Raw genomic sequence first — 20919 nt, forward strand, 5'->3', positions numbered from 1 at the left:
ACAGATGCAGCAGCTTTCGCTCACGTGCCTGCGTGTGGCAGGCAGTAAGTCTGCCACGCTGCCGGAGAGCTGACGTGGAAGCCTTGAAAAGCCTGTCTGTCAGCCACAAACACCCTGTCAGCCACACACACTCACCGTGAATGTCTAATCCCAGCACTTCCCAGGGAGATTCCACTTTGACAGGCCTCGCTTTCCGCGATACGTTCTTGTTGTGCTCTGCGTTCTGGCATGTTTCACACATTTTGATCTGGAAAAGGAAACAGACGTGTCAAAGGACTTTAAAATATGCTGATGAATTCTGTCAGGTTCAGACCGGACAGGTTATGAAGGGATGACATGGGCAGCACGTCTGAGCAGCTTTCTTCTACCCAACAAAAACAGCGGGGTGCAAGGAAAAGAGGACAAAACATAACAGGCCAACAGAGCTTTCGCAGACTTACCTGACAGCTTTCTCTGACCCAATAACCAACGTTGTTCATGTGGCCTATAGCCAAGATATTTCTTACCCTGGTTTTAGCAAATATTTATTGTATTTATAACTTCTACTGCCAGCTAGAAAAATCCCCAGCCCCAGGATGCAGCATGGGCTGCTCGGACCATGCAACACAACCACACTTCTTCAAACCACACTATTGCAGAGCCCTGCTGCAGGGAACTTTCAGCAATGAAACAAGTGAGGCAAGCAGCCAAGAAGAGCTAGCAGGAATGCTGAGCTCCTCGTGTTACAATAGTTTAGGGAACTGGGCAGCTCTGGTAGGAATCCAGACTGCTCAAAGCTAGACTCAGCAATGCTGAAACCATCCCACATTCCCACACTGGCCAAAACTGGCACAACGAGGCCTACCTGCATGGGTTTCCTGATGCTCGGGGGAAAGACATCCAATCTATCCAGCTGCCTCGGGATGTTCCAACAGTTTCACCTGCAGAGTTACCCAGTGCCTGGCTTCAAAGCAGCAGGCACTAGAAACAACACTGTCCCTGCAGCAGGGCTCTTCTAGCTGCTCACTAGGGACTGCCTGGATGTCCTGGTGTCACTGACACGGTCAATGCTCTCAACTTACCCAGTCCACAACATCCTTCACAATCCCCAGCCAGTAGTACCGGCTCTGAATCCGATGCACCGTCTTCTTCTGTCCCAGATGGTTCCCGATGTCGGTGAAGTGGCTCTCCAGGAAGACCTGCCGCCTCCGTTCAGGATCCACGATCACCTCCCGCTTTTCCTCCTTCTTGGGTCCCACATAGTAGAGGCAGCCACCTGCAGATGGGAGAGGTTAATGTAAAAGAACACCCTCTCACAGCCATTCCACCTACTCAGTCCCAGTGAAAGGGTCATCTCCTACAGTGGGAAAACCAGGTGAGACCCAACAAAGCGGGGCTGTTGCCTTGGGACCTTCTGCAGCACCACTGGAGAAGCTGTTACACTGGGATTACCCCCAAATACGCCCAGGAACCTCTATTCTGCACCCAGGACTGAACAAAATCCTCTGCTACGGTAAAGCTGCCTTGATCTCTCCAGGCCAGCTATGGCTTATCCTGTGGTACTACCCCAGGTTGCTGCAATCCCTATTCTGCACCCCAAAAGTGATGCCAAGGCACAGAGATAGCATGAGAGAGGCAGCAGGTACTGGCAATGATGCACTCCATGGCTCCCTTCTGCAAAGAAGCCACCTGGAGCACTGTGTACAGTTCTGATGTCCCCAACATAGGAAGGACACAGAGCTGTTGGAGCAAGTCCAGAAAAGGGCCAAGACGACGATCAGGAGAGAACCTCCCATATGAAAACAGGCTGAGAAACCTGGGACTGTTCAGCCTGGGGAAGAGAAGCTGCATGGAGACCTCAGAGCAGCTTCCAGTGTCTGAAGGGGGCTACAAGGATGCTGGGGAGGGACTTTTCATCAGGGACTGGAGTGATAGGCCAAGGGGTGATGGGTTCAGACTGAAACAGGGAAGATTTAGGTTGGATATAAAGAAGAAACTCCACTGTGAGGGTGCTGAGGCGCTGGCACAGGGTGCCCAGAGCAGCTGTGGCTGCCCCATCCCTGGCAGTGTTCAAGGCCAGGTTGGACACAGGGGCTTGGAGCAACCTGCTCTAGTGGAAGGTGTCCCTGCCCGTGGCAGGGGGTTGGAGCTGGATGAGCTTTAAGCTCCCTTCAACCCAAACCACCCTGGGGTCCCATGTCCTCCCCATGCTCTGGGGGCCTTCACCTTCCTCCTGCCCCCTTTGAGGCCACCCAGGTCCCTCCCCTCGGCGCTCCTCATGGTCAGGCCAAGGCCGCCGCTGTGTCCCCGTCCCCCCCCCACCCCGCGGTGCTCCCACCGTCAACGACGAACTTCTGCGCGTAGCGCTTGAGGTTCTTCCTCTTGATGGAGCAGAAGCTGGGCGGGAAGCAGCCCTCGGCCAGCAGCCGGTAGATGTCCTCGAACTTGCTGCCGTGGCCGCAAGACTCGGCCGACACCACCTCCTCCTCCTCGGCCACCGACAGCGCCGCCTCCATCGACACCATGGGCCGGGCCGGGCCCCGCCGCGCTCGCTCGGCGCCCCGCGGGGGGCGTGGCGGTGGCTTCTAAGGGACCGTCTGCAAATAGTAACCCTGCAAACCACCCGTGAACCCCGAGCAGGTCCGGTCCCGCTCCTCAGCACCCGCTTCGGAATAGGCAGCGGTTGATCCGCCCTGCGGTGCCAGCGCCGGTTCGGGCCGCTCCGTTCGCCGAGTGGTGGTGCTCACGCAAGGGGGAAGCGCGGTCCCGTCCCCGCCAAGGACGGGGGTGACGCCACTGAAATGATGCAAAAAGCAGCATAAAACGGGAGAAAACGGGCAAGTTTTGCCTCCCTTCGTTTATCTGTCGGATCGGAATTTGCCGACGCGCCCTCCTCCCGGACGGAAGCGGCACTTCCCGCTGCACGGCGGAGCCGTTTGGAGCCTGGACCCGCACTTGGTGGTGCCGCCGCCGCCGCCCGCCGTCGGGAAACATGTCCGCGGGCCGCCCGTTCCTGGCCTGCGCCTGCTTCTTCTCCGACAACATCTTCGTGGGGCGCTACGGGCTGCACGTCCGGTACCGGGACGAGCGGCAGCTCCGCCGCGACCACGGGCGGGTAACGGCGGGGCAGCAGGGACCCTTTGTCCGGGCGCGGCGGCGGCCGCCGCTCAGGCTGGGCAAGGGGGTGACGGGCCACATGTGTTGCAGGCGCTGCGGGAGCGGGGCTGCCGGAGCGAGGAGGACTTCGGGGCCGTGCTGCGGGAGGTGAGCGCGGTTCGGCCCTAAACACCCCCCCAGAGCGGGCCGGGGGCTGCGGCGCCTTGGCGGGGGTCGGCGGCAGCCCGAGCCATGGGTCCCGGAGCCTTGTCCGCATCAAGGGATGGGCAGGCGCCGGAGGGAGAGCATTCCCCGCTGGCGTCGGGATGTGGTCAGGGCTGCGTTTGCATTGGCGACACCCCGGAGGCAAATACTCGGCACGTTACTGAAGAGTCCTCCAGTGGCGCTCCCAGGGTTTAGTCTGGGTCCCGGTTTGTTTTAACTCATCCCTTCTAATTACTGTTAAAGAGCGTCTTGAGATGGGATCACTCGGGCTCCTACAGGGTTCATGCGAGGTCTGCTGAAGGAGGTTATGGAAAGAACTCTCCCCTCAGGGCGCTCTTTAGGGAGGAGTCTGTGTTTCTTTCCAGGCCACACAATCAGCTCTAATTCCACCGACACTAAGGAGACAGGCATGTTCTGTTAGGGATTCTTGGCAGAATGATGATGGCACTAAATCATAGTTGCAATTAAAGCGTTATTTTCTTAACAGGATGTTATGATTAGTATGGTAAAGAATTTCTAATGAGAATGGCGTAGAATTCCTGCAAACAGAATCAGTGTAGCACAATAAGCACAGAATTTATACAACTTAACTTTGGATTTCTAGATCATGAATTATAATTTCTAATCAGCTAGATCCTCACTTAACTTTCTAATCATTCAGACCCTTGGTAAATGAGGTCAGATATTAATACATGGTTTTCTGTCTCACTATAACCATTGTAATGTAGACTCAAAATTCACATAAAAGAATGCAAGTCGCTCACTCAGTCCTCAGAGGAAGCAGATGATGATGATGATGAAGGTGTCCCTGGCCCCTATGACCCCCCTGATGGTGGGGTCATAGCTCTCACTATCCAACAACGGTTCCAGCCCATCTTCCCCATTTAGGGCTTGTAGCACTGATTTTATAGGCTTTGGGTGCTGTTAGACCTCCCTGTTCCGTGACGAGATCAGCAGCAGCGCCTGGGTGCTTGGGACCCTCAAGGCCAGCAGGGAAGGGAGCAATCCTAGTGCCCAGGAACCTTAAGGTTGGTAGGGAGGGGAAGAAGAAATCTGTTTGGTTCATCTGCTTGGCTCACAGGACCTGCAGGGGCTGATAATGAGGGAAAAGGAATGAATATGTGAACCCTTTGGTCGCAGAGAATGGCTGCTTGCCTTATAAAATGATGTTAGTTATTCTAACCACATTACCAGGGGTCTGGAGCACGCTCTCCTTCCTTTTTTTCCCAAGGAATGTTATAAACTAATCTCACAGGGGGTTATTAAATAGGAAGAACTGTCTGAATCAGCTGCTACTCCAGCTGTTTCCTCTGAAATGACAGATTAGTGTGTCCAAGCAACACTTAGCAGTAATCCCTTCATGACAAGTCCTGTCTTCCTCCCAGCAAATGTCTTTATTTTGGACAATGCTTGTATTGTCAGAACATAAGCCAGATTCTTAAGCTGGCATTCCATGAGGTGTCAGAATGCCTGAAAGGGCTGAAACCTCACAGCTCCGTGTGACACATCCACAGAAAGACTTCAGTTATTTTTTTTTAAGCCATCTGTAATGAGAACGTGTCTCAAATCCCTTTTGGGCATTTGGCTTTTCAGCTGTTTATTGGCCTTGCCTTGACTACAGCAAAGCAAAGGCAAACACTCTGTCTCCCAGAGGTGCCTGGAACAAAAATAACTGGTTTAAAACAATGAGCAAATTCCTGCTATTGTTTTAGTTATCCCTTTTGATTTTCTAACAGTATTCTCTACTATTTACTTGTAGATTGAGGCAGAAGTGAACAGAAGAAAAGAGTTAATTCAACAGTCAGTGAAACGCAAAGCCGTCATCTCAAAGTGCTACAAAAGAAAACACCCAGAAGTGTACACTCTGCAGGTAGGCAGCATGTTTGGAATCTGTTTTGCACCCAAGGGATTGCCTGAGAGTTTATTTTTGCAATAGGAAGCCCTCTTCTCCTCAGGATTACACACAGCGCTAAAGCTGGGCTGAATTAAAACCAAACTGTAGCATACAAAGACTGAATTTAAAGATTTCATAGGTTAGCATATTTTCCAGGCAAGGTTCCACATGGCTTATAGCCAGATAAGGGTCATTCTGTATTGAGGCTGTGCTAGCACCTCCTACTGGACTCAGAATACCATTAGTAATTTAAAGTGTCATTGCAGCAAACAGTGAAGTTTAATGAACAGCCACAGAAATGAGCCTTTGTGGGCTGAACACACGGACATGTTATGTGTTACTATCAGCTGAAGGGGGGCAGCGGGCTGCTTGCACGTATGCACCCCACTGCAAAGGCAGAGTAGCCCAATTCTGCTTTGAATTTCCTTGTGTTTGCCAGACCCAAGCCTTCCCAGCTGGATAATTACTACAGATGAGGAGCAATGCACAAACAAGTCTGTGCAGATTTCCTGCCCCATGATCCTTTAGTAACAAGTTCTGACATTGTCTGTTCTGCCGTTGTCTCTCACGATCTGTGTGGGGAAGTGTTTAAAGCAGAGCATAGTCACTCTCTTGTGCTGAGGCCGTGACAAGATGCTAAATCTACTAGGAAAGACTTTGCATTTACCTGTTAGGAGTCCATAATAAGAGCCAGGCTCTTTCCTATCACACTAAGAATACATCTCATCAGTTATACTTCAAAACCCATCAATTAGAGCAAGCAACATCTTACCTAAACCATCAAGAAAAACAGCAGTAACATCCTGCCACAGAAGTAACCCAAGTGCGACTATCAGCCTAGCTCCCTAGGTTCTACGTATTTATGTGCCTGGAAGTCTGTTTTCTTCTTGGGCTATAAAATACTCTGCAGGCTAATTGTGTTTCTGTGTATTTTCATCCTTCTCTTGATGCAAGGATTCATTCCTGGCCCCTGATTTTCTGGAAATTGTGAGATACTGCACATCTCCAGATGCTCGTCTCCATGGCCTCCTGCGCTACCTCGAGTCCTTCTCAGGTAAAGAAAACAACACATCAGCCACAAAGATCTCCCTGTGTGACACTGCAGCTTCAGTGCTGACAGCTGTTTTCAAGTCCTGTCTTTAATAGCTCACATTTGATACGCAACCGAGACAAACAGGATGTTATTTTCTGCTCGATGAGAGTCTCTGGAGAGGCAGTTTTGTGCAGTGGTTATGCTCTGGATAAGATACTGTTCTCTGCTTTCCCAGTCCCAGTCTGCTGATGTCTCACCAGAGGCTCCAGCCTGCAGCAGGGCTGGGGTTTTGGTTGTACCACAACCTCACAGGGGAACCTGCTGAAGGAATACTATTAGCTCCAGGAGCTTGGTTTTCCCTCCCCAAGTGCTTTGCTGTTTCAGACAATCCCTGTTGGTTAGTCTGAGCTGAAACTGTTTCTGTCTAGATTTCATGCTTTTAGAAAGAGCTCTGGGTTTTAAGCTTCCCTGGAGGCATCTGTGAAGCTTTCTCCCTAACAGAAAAGCTGACAAAATGTGGATGGGAAGTTGCAAAGTTGCCTCCTTTTCTCAAGACAAAAAGAAAGACACAGATGTTGTGTATGTGCAGGGCTCCTGGATTTGCCCAAGGCACAATTTCCAGACACATAGCCTTTCCATGCTGTCCTTATCTCAGCTTTTGTATCCTCAATACTGAGCTCCACTTCTACAGACCTTTAGGGCTCTACCCTGAAAGTTAGACTAGGCAGCCTGGTCTTCCCAGAAGGTTGGCACTGGATGAGTGAATCCCACATCCCCCAAATGACCTTGAGCCTCCTCCTTCCATGGGGCTGTATTTGGGTGCCTGTGACGAGCCACTGATTCACTGCCCTCCCTCAAAACATTTCCTTGGCACACAGAGCAGGCATTTTGATCATCCTGGCTGGATGGGGAAGCCTGGAAACAGGGGGACAACATGAAATACATCCCGGAGCTGACCCCAGGGAATGGTTCCAGCCCTTTGAGCAGCCTGAGCACAAAGCAAAGCACATGGGTCCTGCGTTCTCCCTGTCAGACAGCACGACAGCCAAGAACACTCTCGCCTGTTATTTTCCCCAGCAAACTGTGTCTCCTTTCTCTTGGCAGATAAGAGGATCTATCGACTCCCAGTGTTCACAGAGGAGTTCTGCCAAGCCTTTGTGGATGAGCTGGAGAACTTTGAGCAGTCAGATATGCCGAAAGGCAGGCCCAACACTATGAATAACTATGGGGTAGGACTCACTGTCTCTTGTGCTTCTTTAGGGGGAGTGTTCACAAGCAGACTCGGGTTCACCTCCTCACTTCATGCTCCTTTCCCTTCCAAAATGTCTGTAATTTGAGCACAGTGCAGTTTGAATACAGCCCCCTTGAAGTGAAAGGGTTGAGGGAGTGCGTCACACAGACAAAAGGACAGGGGCGTGCAGGGAAAGGGGATGGGACTTGGTATCTCAGAGCAAAGAGCACCTTGAATTTAAGCAATACACGTTTAAATCAAGGAGTCAGGTTTTAAAGAACACTCAACTTTTGATCTTAGTCTGTCTTTTCCCCATCACTTTCCACCTTGATCCTCCTTCTTTTGCCTGTAGCTGGAGCCTTTGCTCTAAAGTTCTTTATCTGAGCAAGCAGCAGGGTTAGAAGAGAACAAGACAGCTCTGATGAAGCAGCAGATGTAGCTGATCAGCTCTTCCCATCTCCTCTCTTTGGGACAGGTTTTGCTAAATGAGCTTGGGATGGATGAAACCTTCATCACGCCCCTGCGGGAAAAATACCTGCGGCCCATAACAGCACTGCTCTATCCCGACTTGGGGGGTGCCTGCCTGGACAGCCATAAGGCATTTGTTGTCAAGTACTCACTGCATGAAGATCTGGATTTGAGCTCTCACTATGACAATGCAGAAGTCACCTTAAATGTTTCACTGGGAAAAAACTTCACAGAAGGCAACTTGTACTTTGGGGATTTCAGTCAGGTACTGAGTATATTCCTAACCCAGACCCTGATTCTTTTTCCCTCTATCTCCTCATCCCCCCAGTTTCAGGGCATTAACTGTGTGCTGAAACACAACTATTAATTTCTGACAGTCAAACCTGCTCTGTTCCTTCCCCCTTTTTAAAAACATGTTGGTTATACAGGAGCCTTTGTTCTCTTACAAGCACATTACTAATATTCAAGCTTCAAAGAGAGGACAGACAGCAATTGTAGTAGAAATTGGGATGAAACAAAGCAGCCCATCTTTTCACAACTGCAGTATTGAGCAGGGAGGTGCTGGGAGAGAACCAGCAGGAATTTATTTCAGATGAGACTTAAACCTAAATCTGTAGCCCTGATTTGCAGTGGGCTGCAGGGAAGAGAGGGGTGAAAGCTCCTGGTGAAACAGGTTTTGGGTTGAAACGACTCTCTCTTTAAATTCCCTTTTGGAAAACAACTGTATTAAACTGCTGCCAAGCCCCCACTGAAGTGGCTGCTTTCCAGAGGTGCAGTGAGTCCTCTCCATGTTGCTCACTGGGTGCTGTGGGTGAAGAGGTGGCAAGTTCCAACTGTTTGAGTGTTGTTTTGCTAGGGACTTTCTGGCATAATGCTGTATCCGCCTCCCTTTGTTCCAGGATCCTACCCCTGTGCCAAAGTACATAGAGATCGAACACGTGGGAGCCCAGGGGCTGTTACACCGAGGAGGGCAGATCCACGGGGCGCTTCCCATTGCCTCTGGGGAGCGCTGGAACCTCATTGTTTGGATGAGATCATCTGCCATCCGCAACCAGCTCTGCCCCATGTGCAACAAGAAACCTGAGCTGGTGGAAGCAGAGGGGTTTGGAGATGGCTTCACAGAGACCCTGAAAGACGATGTGCCCGGAACTGTGAATCTCTGTGCCTTGTGGTAGCAGATGGTAAAGCCTGAATTCTCCAGACCAAGTTGGCTAAAGCTCCTTTCTGACCTCTCAGACTCTTTGATGGATGCACAAGTAATGTAAGGAGCACTTATCTCCTTGGGAAGTGATGCAGACCCAGTCCTGCTGGGGTTAAGGAAGCCAGCTGCTTGGAGAGCTGAAAGAGCTGGTACTTGCTCACACTCAGGCTGGAGAGCTGGAGGGCTGCTTGTACGACACAGAAAGACTTGACACTGATTGACTGCAGAGGCTCTGTAAATATTTTCAGGTGTACAAGGAGAACACCCAAAGCTGTTTGGCCTTTGTGAAGACCTCAGTGCCAACAGCAGCATCGCGGGTCCCGCTCTAAGTGGAAAAGAGCAGTACAATAAAGCCCTGTACTTACCACTTCTCCGCTAATCCAGGGGAAGAGCTTTTAGTTGCTAAGTGACAGCAAAGGAACTGCTCAGAAGGGAGATACAGGCGATTCACAGCGGGCTGCTGGGAATAGCATGGAATTATCCTCACCAGAGGTTTACCTAACCCAGAAAAATCAATCCATCAGGAGCGATGTAGGGAGTGCTGATCCCACAGGGTGGCCAAGAGGATCTCTCAAGGCCTCCATGAGCTCTTCTGAGCCAAAATTGCCCTTTCAAAGATTGTGTGAACCTTACTAAGCAAGGACAAATGGGCTTTGGAGCTCTGGGAGCCACCTGCAACACAGCAAAACTTGCCAGAGGAAGACAAGAGCATACATTTAACTCCCTTGCTTCAGTTACATGAACAAGTGGAGATGCCAAATAACTCTCTCTTAATTTGGGACCAAGCTTCCCTGGCAGCTGGTGCATTAGGAGGGTCAAGCGCTTTCCCTGTGTTACTATTGAAATCACGGCCTCTCCCCTCTACAGAACAAGTTAAAGAAGCCAAATATCTTTTGATTTAGTGTCTGCATTTGGCTCTATGGAAAATTAATTGTATACATTTGCTATACACACCCCCCACTGCATTGATAAGGAGCTTTTTCATTCGTTTTATTCAACTGCAATAATTACAGCGTCTGGGCTTTGCATCGCTGATAACTGTGAAAGGCTGAATGTGAGCTCACACAAAAGGTGCTGATTCGAACCTTCCCGCTGTGTTTTTTAGGGGATGCCATTAGCACACGGCGCTGATGAGCTTTTCATTAGCAAACCCCATTGAATTCGCATTTCGGGAAGGAAACCAGCTGTTGCATTTGTGCGCGCAGCCAAAGGGCTGCTATCAAGAAACCCAGACGTGAAGCCTTCGTTTCCTTCAGCAGAAAACGGGAGTTATCGCTCCCATCCCGCCCGAATTGGGCCCAAAAATGAAGCTGAAGGATGAGACCAGCCTGGGCCTGGCGGGCTCCGGAACTAAAGAGCGCGGCTCAGGTGCCGGCCGGACCCGCGCACGGCGGCCGGAAGTGGGAGGGGAGAGAGCGCGGAGCCGGCGGCGGGTGCTCCGGTCGGTGCCGGCGGGGCCCGGCCCGGCCCGGCCGCGGTGAGTCCGTTCTCGCTCCCCTCCTCCGCTCCGTCCTCCCCTTACCTGCGGCGGGGCCCGGGCGTCCAACGCGGCCGAGAGCACCGGGGAAGGGGGACAATGGGAGGGGGGAGACACACGCATGGTGCGGGGGGGGCCGTTAAAGAGCCGGGCACGCGGGGCCGCGCCTTGCGCCGGGCTCTTAAAGGGGCAGCGCACCTGGTGCCGAGCTGTTAAAGGGGCAGCGCACCTGGTGCCGAGCTGTTAAAGGGGCAGCGCACCTGGTGCCGAGCTGTTAAAGGGGCAGCGCACCTGGTGCCGGGCTCTTAAAGGGGCAGCGCACCTGGTGCCGGGCTCTTAAAGGGGCAGCGCACCTCTTGCTGAGCTCTTAAAGGGCCAGCATGCAGCAGGCTCCCTGTGTTGCTCCTTCTCCCATTGCAGCAGCTGGGCTCCCAGCTCCCAGCCAAGGGCCGGGCGTGGGTGAAGCTGGGGGGGCAGGAGGAGCCGCTCACCGTGGCCACAAGCCTGGTGGGAGGGTGGAGGCGAGACCCCAGCTTTGGGGCATGACCAGCACCATCATGGTGCTGCTGTGATGGATTCAAGGCTCATCCCGTTTCCATGGTATCATCCTGGGCTCCGGGGGATGCTCCATCTGCACCCAGCTCCACATCCAATGTATAAAAGTGGGTCCTGTCCCCATGGCCATGGATGGAGCAGACCCGAAACCCAAACATCATCTCACCAGCGAGGTCCTGGCTGTGTGTCGATGAACAACTCATCCTCAGACACTTCCTCGCTTGTCCTTAATTGTTTTGGGCTTTTATTTTCTGGTCGAGATTTCCATTTGGAAATCAATCAAAGGTGTGAGTCACTTGGGAGCAAACCTCTCCTTGGGAATGTCGAGGTGGTAAACATGCAATTAATTAAACGTGGTGGCATCCATCACACCGTCGCTGGTCCGTGACTGTTGGCATCGGTTGGGCTGATGGACGGTGGTGCCAGCTCCGTGTATAATGTGTTTTCTAAAAGCAAATTGGGCTGTTAAAAATTCATCCCTCCCCTTGGCTTGTGCCTGTTCCCAGCAGTTAAATAATGGGGTGATTGACTCTGTGTTCACCATGGGGAGGACGTTTTGTTCTGCCTGTCACCGCAGCATCCATCACACCTTGAGGTGCCCGGCTGCGGGTGCTGAGTCCTCCCCACAGCTCCCAGCCCTATGGGGCAGCCTGTGGCTGCTGGGGGTCATCCATAGGGCACAGCACTGCAAACACTGGGCTTAGCCTCCTTGGTGGGACTCAGCCTGATTCCTTCTTACTCATCACATCTAGAGACAAATGTGAGAAGCACGTGGAAAACCTGGTGGAGGCTTTTCCTGGTGGGAAACCTGCATGGGAATGGTTGTCCCAAGGCAGATGAGGGCTGCCCGGGGATGTCAGTGCTGTCTCTGTGCAGTCCCAGCTCTCTGCTGAGGGATCTATGTTGTGGGTTGGGGAAATTCAGTTTGGACATGGCTGTGTGATGGGTAACCCCGACCTATTGCTGCCCAGCGAGAGCAGAGAGGGAGTTGAGCAGCAGCAGGTCCTCGGGGCTGGTTGGTTCAGGGTTGGATTTTAAGGTGTATGAGGCTGTTGATGTGTTGCTGCTGAGCAAGGGTAATCTCCCCATGGCACTGAATTACTCTGTCCCCCAGGGGCTGGTGCACCATGGCCCACAGCCAGTCTCGGAAGCGATCACGGAGCAGGAGCAAAAGCAGTTCTCGGAGCAGACAGGAGAGGAAGGAGAAGAAAAGGAGGAAGAGCAGCAAGGACTCGCAGCAGGGCAGCAGCTCTCCTCCGAGGAAGCGGACGTCTGGGTGTCACAGACACAAGTCGAGCTCAGTGGCAGCTAAGGAAGGTAGGCGAGAGGCCCATGACCTTGTGTTTTCACCCCATTTTCTGGGTGCAGGGGCACAGAGAGGGCCCAGGTGGGAGAAGAGGGTCCCTGCCTTAAATTAAATTGGTGTCTGTCACCTTGCTGTGCACTTTGTGCCCATTTTAGTCTCATTCTGACATGTGTGGAGCCCTGCAGCCCCTCGTGTGCTGGTCCGGCAGTGTGGAACCACATGCTGTGATGTGTTCAGGTTCTTTGCCACAGTGTTTGAGGGCTTTGCTGTTCAGGCCAGACAGAAACCAGGCTGGGAGGGGGGTAAGCAGCATCCCTGCTGCCACAGGGCCAGGGCTGCTCCACTCAACCTCTTCTTATATATTGCAGAAAAGAAGAAAGAAAGAAAGGACAAAAAGAAGAGGAAGGCAAGTACCTCTTCCTCTGAGACAGCATCTTCATCCACCAGCTCCTCCTCATCTTCCTCTTCTTCCAGCTCCTCTTCTGATGACTCCAGTGACAGTGACTCCAAAACAAAGAAGAGTCGACACAGCAAAAAAAAGCGAGCAAAAGAGAAAGACAAGAAGAAGAAGAAGAAGAGAATAAAGAAGAAATCAAAAAAGAAGTCAAAGGAAAAGGCTAAGGAGGAGAAAGCCAAGGGAGAATCAGTGCCCGGCCCCTCGCTGGAGCAGTGGCAGAAGGAATCTCTGGTGGACTCTGGACCAGGTAACGATGGTGTTTGCCTCCTGCTGAGGCCAGGGCACACAGGCATCGTGCTGGGGAAAGATGCTCACACAGTGTCCTTCCAGGTGGGATGTCTGAGGGAAGCAGGGCTGTGCACAGGGAGGAGCTCCAGGCTCTCCTCCCTCCTGTGTATTGTGGCCACCTTCGAGCCACATCAGGCAAATATAAGGGGCCACATTCAGAGATTGATTTGTGAAGTGTTTAGATGTAGTTTATAGATGTGAGCGGGGCACAAAGGTGCCAGATGGAAGGACACAGTCAGCAGTAACACACTGGCAAAGTTGGTGCTGGATTTGGGATGTGAAGCAGCCCTTCCTTTGCATGGTTCATCACTGAACCCCCAGTACTACCAGGAAATAGGTGCAGCACGTGTGTCTGTTCAGGCATGGTGCTGTGCCCCTCAGCAGGAGCTGGCCCCTATCATGGCTCTAACTGATGTATTCCAGTTTTGACAGATGAACAAAAGTCCCGAATCCAGGCTATGAAGCCAATGACAAAGGAAGAATGGGATGCGAGGCAGAGCGTCATAAGGAGAGTGGTGGATCCTGAAACAGGGAGAACCAGGTATGATGTCTGGGGAAAAGGCAGGCGGGTTCTCCATCCCCATCCATGCTGTGTGGGCTGAATCCTGGAGGATGCCTGTCCATGGCACTGCAGTATCATAGGTGGACCCAAGTCCCCTTGAGCAGCAAAGGCTGATCCCTCACAGATCTCCCCTGGTCAGACCTGGTGTAACTTCCCCCCAAAAGTGATGTTTTTGACATCAGACTGTGCTGGGGCTCCATGCAAGGAGCACTGGGCTGTGTCCCAGCCAGGAGCTGTGGGGTACAGACACAGAGCACGCTGCTCCTGGAGGCAGGAGGTTTATTCCTTGTACTGTCACAAGTTCAGCTTGTCCCTGTTATATGGGATTGTGCAATCCCATATAACAGGGGCAGAACAGGAACCAGGGGGGTGACTGACACCTCACCCCACTGCCTCATGCACTTACCTTTCAGCTCCGAAGCGCTTGGCCCCAGTTAGCACCGAGGTGCAGGTGAGGAGGGAGCGTGTGCCCCTTGGGGTTACACACAACAATCAACCCAAAGTTCATGTGGCTGCCAAACAGAAATGACCCAGTTTTTAGTAAACTGCATCTTCCCAGCAAGCAGCAAACATCACACTGAAGAGAACTGGGTATGACAAGTCCAGGCTTAAAATAGAAGGCAGCCTGCAGGGCTCAGGGAGGTGTGGAACAAAGGTCAGTTCCCTGTAAGGCATGTAATGAAGACAATTAAGTTTCTGCTCACGGTTGGAGGTGTGAGCTGCTTGGAATTTGCTCAGCAAGATGCTCTCTGGTGTGGCCTGGCTGCCTTTCAGGCTCAGACTGGCTCCTCATTCTGAATGGTTCAGCGCTTCCCTGAACCAGGACCAGACCTGAACCTGTGTGTGAGAAAGGGAAGAGGTTTTTGCAGGGGTTGGGGTCACTCCTAGTGACAGTGAAGCTTGGGGCAGGGACGGGTGGCCCGTGCAGGGGGAGGCTGATTTCTGTGGGGACCACATCTGTCCTTGCTGCAGTGTGGTGACATCAATCCCTCAAGAGCAGTGGGAAAGCCTGACATGCTATTTAAGCAACAGAAGTCACATAATAGAACTTCAGGGGTAGGTCATCACTGGTCTTACCTAGAGGTGCATCAGCTCAGCACTTGGTCCCAGGCACGTACTGCTATGAAGGAGCTGATGGCAAAACACTGCCCTTGGGGTGCAGTGGGGGGACAGCACCATCTGCGGCGGGGAAACAGCGTGTCTGGTGGTAGTCTTCATGGCCCATGGGCCTGTGCTTGTCTTCCAGGCTTATTAAAGGAGATGGAGAAGTACTGGAAGAAATCGTCAGCAAGGAGAGACACAAGGAGATTAACAAGGTAATGGGAACGTGCCGCCGGCATGAGCTGAGGGTTGGTGCAGCCAGGGAGCTGCTGTGCCCAGAGGCATTGCCTTTCCTCCCTGAGGACCCCACTGACTCTACCAGGGCAAACAGCTCTGCAGGGGCTGCGGGTGGGTGCTGGTGGTCCTTCCTCCTCGGGCAGGTGATGCTGTGAGCACCCGTGTCTCTCTCTTTGCAGCAAGCCACCCGGGGGGATGGTCTGGCCTTCCAGGCAAGGACGGGGATGCTGCAGTGAGCACACAAGCACCAGCCGTGCCAGGAGCCTGTCCTGCTGCCCGGGCCAGCGCAGCCTCTGCCTCTGGACCATGCAGGCAGCACCACGGCAAGATGCTTCCCCAGGGGCATTTCCAGCCGCTCTGTAAGTTACTGACTGGAAAGGAGAGAGACTTTAATAGTTCATCTCCCAGTAAACAACTTCTCCCCTCCCTTTCCTGACTGAGGCCGATACGGCTGTAATGCCCTTGAGCTCTGCCTGTCCTTTTGAGGCTCAGCAGCACCCAGGGGATGTGCTCGCTGGTGCTGCTGCCCCTCAGCTCTGGGCTTTGGCGGGTGGGAGCCAATGCTGTGGCCAGGACAAGGTGTGCAGCTGGCTGCCGCTTTTTACCTTCAGTGGCTGCTCATAGCTCCTTCCTTGCTGGATCTGCATGCCCTGTGCTTACCCGGTGCTGCAGGCTTGCAGGCACTCAACCAACCCTGCTCAGAGACAAGCAGCCGTGCTGCCGCATGGCTCTGCTCAGGCACATTCAAGTGCCACCCTCCGCTGTGTCCCCAAGGCTTTATTCAGCCTTTCTGCAGCTTTATCTGGGGTGCTTTGCAGGGGGGTGGCTTTGCCTTGCTGTCTGTTCCTGCATGCAAGTCGTGTCCCTTCCCTGCAGCAATGGGGCTCTGGGCTTCTCAAGGCCCATGCCCATGAGCACTGTGAAGCAAACAGCCAGCCTTTCCCCCACTGTGAACGTCATAAACCTACAAACTGTAATAAAACCCAAAAAGGACAAAAGATTAAAGGACAAATGGGTCATGCAGGACTGATCTGCACAGAGTTTCCATGTTCTGTTCATGGCTGTAACCCCATTAAACTGGTGCCTGCTCACGTCTTGGGTTTTGCGACTTGTCTGTTTCTAGAGTCTTCCCCCCCCTCATATAAAAAGCAGACAGAGAAGAGCCTTCCCATTTCTTTAATCTGTGTAACTCACAATGATACTGTACACAAAGCACACCCAGGCATTGGAACGATGCACTAACAGCAAGGAAGAGAAGGAAGTTGTACAGAAGGGTTTGTCACACACAAGCGAGTCATCGGCACGGTGCTGTACACCCAGGGGCGTACCCAGCGCCCTCGGGCATGCCCTCCGGCGTTCCCCACGCGCCTCTGTTACCCCTAAAGCAAGTTTTTATAAAGAAAAATATAACTAACATCCTTGGAATATAAAATTGACAGTCGAGGGGGTATCAACAGGCAGAGAGGGTGCTGAGGAGGACAGGGAGGGGGACCGTAAGGCTTCTAGAACTAATAGGAAATGCAGCAAACAGTGGCGATACCTGAAGAAGGGGCTGCTGCAGCAAGCACGGAGGCTGCCGGGCGGCGCGGGGGGGTTTGTTGTAACCCTTTGGCTAGTTCCTGCTCTCGGCTCGCGTATCGGACACTGTAAACGTTTTTGGTATTAGGATTTCGCCTCATCTTGACGGAGTGATGCGGAAACCCAGCAAACCGGCTCGGAGGGAATGCATGGGGCTCCTCTTTTTATTCTTAAAAGACTTTTAAAGGGACAGCGTCAGGTAGAAAGTCTGGCCCGATAGTGCAGTAATACAAAAAGCTGCTTGTCTTTATAAAAACTCTGAGCTCCGCAGCAAAGTTGGATTCCCATGGAAACAACGAAGAACAAGGAGAGGCTGAGGCAGCCTGTGCAGCGCGGGCTGCGTTGTGCTCGTGTGTGAGAACAGGACGTGGGCTGCAGCAGCAGCAGCGCGACCGTCGCTGGTCGCACCGAGGGCTGCCCAGACAACGGTGAAGGGAGGAAGGAGTACAAGAAACTTCAGATTCTTTTCATTGCAAACAAGTGGTTCGTAACAAAAGGTAAGATTAGGTCTTTAACCTGACAGTGCCCCTTTAGTAAGGATGGAATATACATTCATCTTTTCCCTCACTGCATCCAGACGGATCCTCTTCCATACAGGTGGAAAGGCATCGGGTCACATGCATTGCTCTCCAAAACAGCTCGGAACAAACAGGTTATAAACACAGAGTTAAACTATTGCTATTGTTCTTTGAGTGAGTAGCATGTTGATCTTTGCTTCAGATAGATGAGTGCCAGATGGGGGCGGCTGAGGATAGATTGATGTAGACTATGATGGACTGAATCGGTGGAGGAAAACTTACTGGCGTGTTTCCTGGTAACTACACCCACCTCCTCTGGTATTATTGCAGCAATAAAGGTCCTGCTCTACAATTGCTTCTCCGTGTTGGATCCGTACAATGGCAACGGATGGGGGGCCAGGGAAAGGACCCGGGCAAGTTTCAAGAAGCTCAACAAAGGATGAGGACGGAGGTGCTATGATTGTCAGTCTAACTGGTTAGTAGCCATTTAAAACATGGAGTGATGGAGAGGTGAGTATAATATTGCACTTCTGCATTCATTGACGTTACATTAAACTTGGTCCATAAAATAATTGCTTTGTACATAATGCCTGAAACAAAAAGCTACATTTTTAAATATTAATAAACCCTGAAGGTTCCAGTCCCTCCAGACATTTGTTGTTTTTTTTTTTTTTCCTCTACATAAATAAATAACTTTCAATTTTATATATCCACTTTTTATGTTGAACATTTACATTCGCCTCTGTTTTACACTATCTACACATAAGAAAATGTGAACATCTTGTCAGCATTGGAAAATGTACAGATCATGCCTCAGTTGTGGACTTGGAGGAAAGTTGAATTTTGCAAAGGCCATATCCAAATTTGCAGGAATTATTGTGTGATGTGGTTTGGTGACTTCACAGGATGGATTTGTGGCTTGGCTTCCTACTCAGATGGCATCTGTTGGATAGAACATTCGACTAGCAAAAAGCTGCGATAACTCACGTTGGTTTTTAAACCCAGTCAAGCTCTGGATGTACATTCAGAGAGAGCTAAACCGAGTCGGCAGAAAGGGAAGTCAGTTTTCGGTAACAAAAGTCATCAGATACATTCTGTACTTGAATCATTATCAAAGAGAAGTGGTTAAACATGTTGCAGTCAAGGCTGCAAGACGTGGGAGCTGCACTGGGCAGCAGGTGGGCAGGTGGGTTCCAGTGCTCCACCAGCAGCTCAGCACTGTCCCTCCTCTGCCTCCGCTTCGACCCTCCAGCGCCACGAACACGAGATCTGCCTCGGGTGTCTGATAAGTTAAGATTTGCCTACCGTGGCCCAGAGCCGGTGAGCAGAGCAGCGTTCACAGTGCTGTGTATCTCAGTGCGGCCGTCCTGCACTTCAGATTGAAACAGGTAATAAAATGAAGCAGCCAGTCTAAAAAATTCTTTGTTATAAATAAGATCCTCGTAAGTAGAAAGTGATATAAAGACAGGGAAGTGTGGAGGGGGGAGCGGGGTTACACGCAGTCGGGGAGCTCAGTAGGACTATAAAATCTCCATGTGAAGAGGCCAACTGGAGTCTGTAAATGGGCACCACGGGGTGGGTGCCCCTCTGCCCCGGGAGGTGTGTGCAAGGAGGGAACTGGACCCATTGCTGGGGCCAGGCTGACCCAGGAGGGACAGGACTAAGGGGCTTTTGGTGAGCCCTCGCTCTAGGCACTGTTCTCCTCCAGTGCTGCTGCTCCTGTGCCGCTCGCCCTGCACACCCACAGCTCCCCTCTGCCATGCACCCAGCCCTGGCTCGCTCCAGCAGCACACAAACCATCAGCTCAGGCACATCCACTGAGAAACACACCAGGAAATTTTAAGATATGGCCTTTTCTTAAGGTTGCCTGACGTTGGCACACTTCCTTACAGTCTCCTTACTGCTGGAAAAACTTCTGCACAGATTGTTTTTTTCCCTTTATAAATATATACATATATATACGTGTGTGTGTGCATATGTATATGCACATAATGTATATATATACACACACACCCTGGCTTAGCAATAGTTCATTGTCATGCACTACAAACAGTTAGGTGTAGCTACATGAGATGGTAACAGGTTTCCATTCTAAAAATCATCAGTGCAAAAAACAATGAGGTTTTACAGTTCAGTAACTACAGGTAAAAGAAGCAAGTCTGGTTTCCCATGAAAGCTGCTACTGAACTTGGAGAGAACCTGGGAAGAAGAAATCGTCTCAGAGGTGGGTGTTGAGAGAGTCAGACCCTGCATTTGGATGAGAAGAACTGCAATGCCATGTAGCTGCTGAGTGCCTTCAGCTGCTTCCGAATATACGGTGGTTACTTTTGGAAAGGATATATAGCGAGAATATTTGGAGACTTTTAACAGCAAATTAAGTGTCTGAGGTTTGTAATAGCTCAAACAAAATAGCTTGTGTTCCTCTTTTAATAGGTCAATGCATTGAATTCCATCGGCTTCTAAAAGGTCTCTTTAAAAAATAACAGTAATAACGACCCCACTTTTTTGGGTGTGAATCTGCCGACATTCTGCCCCTACCAACAGCATCGACACATCCTTATGCTTCACCACTGCATGTTCTCCTTGAGAAAGTGGCTGCACTTGAAGCTCTTTGTACAGGTAAAGCTCTCGGTTGCTCTGCCTGGCACAGCCCATGATAAATCCCTCGCTTGGGGCTGTCTGTGCCAGGAAACAGCGTTATCAAACCCCAAACCCACCCCGTGCCGGTACCAGCAGAGCAGTCTGACTCCTGGGACAACCAAGAAGTTCCCCAGCCTCATCCCCTGTTCCTGTGGCTCTGAGGACAGCACTCGGTCACGCGTATCGGAGCGATGGCTAACAAGGCGAGGAGGCACGTATTTACAGTCACTAAACCTGGATAAGAGAAGGAGGCAGGAGAGAGTGCGATCTTGACCTGGAGACATTTCCCCCCCTGATTTCCAGCTGTTCCTTGGGCTCATGCTGCACAAACCTCATGCTCCCGCTGTAAGGCCTGCACGTTCTGCGTGGGAAACATCCCGTCTCTTCCCAGAATACCATGATGTTATTAGAGTAGCACCATATTTACCCTTCCAGCCCGTAACGCCGGCCTCATCCCTCTTTTCCTTTTGTTTTCTCCTCCGGTGGCTGCAGCCGACAGTCGCTGGCTCCGGCCTGGCTACTTCTGCCCCAAGAGGCCAGACTCCAGTCGGGACGCTGCGCTCCGGCCCCAGCACCCCGTGGCGATGCTCATGCTTCTTTGGCTGCGTTCCCTGTCCCTCTCCCTGTCGGTGTCGGACTGGCTCTGGGTGCGCTCGGGGCGGTGGCCGGCGCTGCTGACCGAAGGCTGGGAGGAGATGGTCCGCAGGAGGTGGTTCCTCTTGCGCAGGAACTCGGTCTGGCTGGGCAGCCCGAAGCTGCCCTTCCGCAGCGCCATGCGCGTGGTGTTCTTGGCAGGGCGCGAGCGGTGGTTGTACTCCAGCTGGGCCAAGTGGGCTGCGTACCCCTCCGTGATGAACTGCGGGACAAGAGGGATGAGGGCAGGCGTTAGACACATCTCCACTAGCAGCCAAACACCTTTGCTATGTCAGGTTCTCCAGCAAGATGCGGAACCACCCAGACAGATGTATGTGGCACTGATATGTGGGACAGTTCCCATCCTCTTGGCAAACACTAGCTCAGTCACCCACGATGACCAAATCCCCACCGCCCTCCCATGGGAGACCCTTGGCAGC

General features: G+C 51.9%; 3 protein-coding genes across 14 annotated transcripts in view; 2 read left to right on the forward strand and 1 right to left on the reverse strand.

Annotated features, from left to right (window-relative positions):
- Positions 1-2892: 2892 nt before the first annotated feature.
- OGFOD2 (2-oxoglutarate and iron dependent oxygenase domain containing 2) lies at positions 2893-9506 on the forward strand. 4 transcript variants are annotated; one of them, XR_003993897.1, is made up of 6 exons: positions 2893-3094; positions 3187-3243; positions 5060-5170; positions 6149-6248; positions 7934-8191; positions 8826-9498. XR_003993897.1 is itself a non-coding variant. In XM_030502468.1 (6 exons), exons 1-6 carry the CDS (start codon positions 2972-2974, stop codon positions 8291-8293), a joined length of 876 nt encoding a protein of 291 aa, XP_030358328.1. In that variant the 5' UTR covers positions 2895-2971; the 3' UTR covers positions 8294-8805. The 4 variants fall into 4 exon arrangements, 3 of the variants coding, with proteins under 3 accessions (XP_030358330.1, XP_030358328.1, XP_030358331.1); XM_030502468.1 differs by lacking the exon at positions 8826-9498 and adding an exon at positions 7332-7456 and having other exon boundaries at positions 2895-3094; positions 7934-8805; XM_030502470.1 differs by lacking the exon at positions 6149-6248 and having other exon boundaries at positions 2894-3094.
- A 97-nt stretch (positions 9507-9603) lies between these two features.
- On the forward strand, positions 9604-18278 carry ARL6IP4 (ADP ribosylation factor like GTPase 6 interacting protein 4). 6 transcript variants are annotated; one of them, XR_003993895.1, is made up of 7 exons: positions 9604-10604; positions 12274-12476; positions 12834-13169; positions 13634-13751; positions 15019-15088; positions 15290-15469; positions 16234-18278. XR_003993895.1 is itself a non-coding variant. In XM_030502466.1 (7 exons), exons 1-7 carry the CDS (start codon positions 10445-10447, stop codon positions 15344-15346), a joined length of 876 nt encoding a protein of 291 aa, XP_030358326.1. In that variant the 5' UTR covers positions 9604-10444; the 3' UTR covers positions 15347-16201. The 6 variants fall into 6 exon arrangements, 4 of the variants coding, with proteins under 4 accessions (XP_030358326.1, XP_030358327.1, XP_030358324.1 ...); XR_003993896.1 differs by having other exon boundaries at positions 17537-18278; XM_030502466.1 differs by lacking the exon at positions 16234-18278 and having other exon boundaries at positions 12834-12871; positions 12940-13169; positions 15290-16201.
- Positions 16271-20919, reverse strand: part of PITPNM2 (phosphatidylinositol transfer protein membrane associated 2) — a 134329-nt gene continuing 129680 nt past the window's right edge. For 2 of the 4 annotated variants that reach the window (XM_030502452.1, XM_030502451.1), the window contains one exon: positions 16271-20702. In XM_030502452.1, coding sequence (XP_030358312.1) covers positions 20364-20702 — 339 coding nt within the window. In that variant the 3' untranslated portion in view covers positions 16271-20363. The remainder of the gene's footprint in view (positions 20703-20919) is intronic. The other 2 variants (XM_030502450.1, XM_030502449.1) reach the window with 1 other exon arrangement.

Source organism: Strigops habroptila, chromosome 11 (genome assembly GCF_004027225.2).
Source record: "Strigops habroptila isolate Jane chromosome 11, bStrHab1.2.pri, whole genome shotgun sequence".
NCBI classification, from domain to species: domain Eukaryota; kingdom Metazoa; phylum Chordata; class Aves; order Psittaciformes; family Psittacidae; genus Strigops; species Strigops habroptila.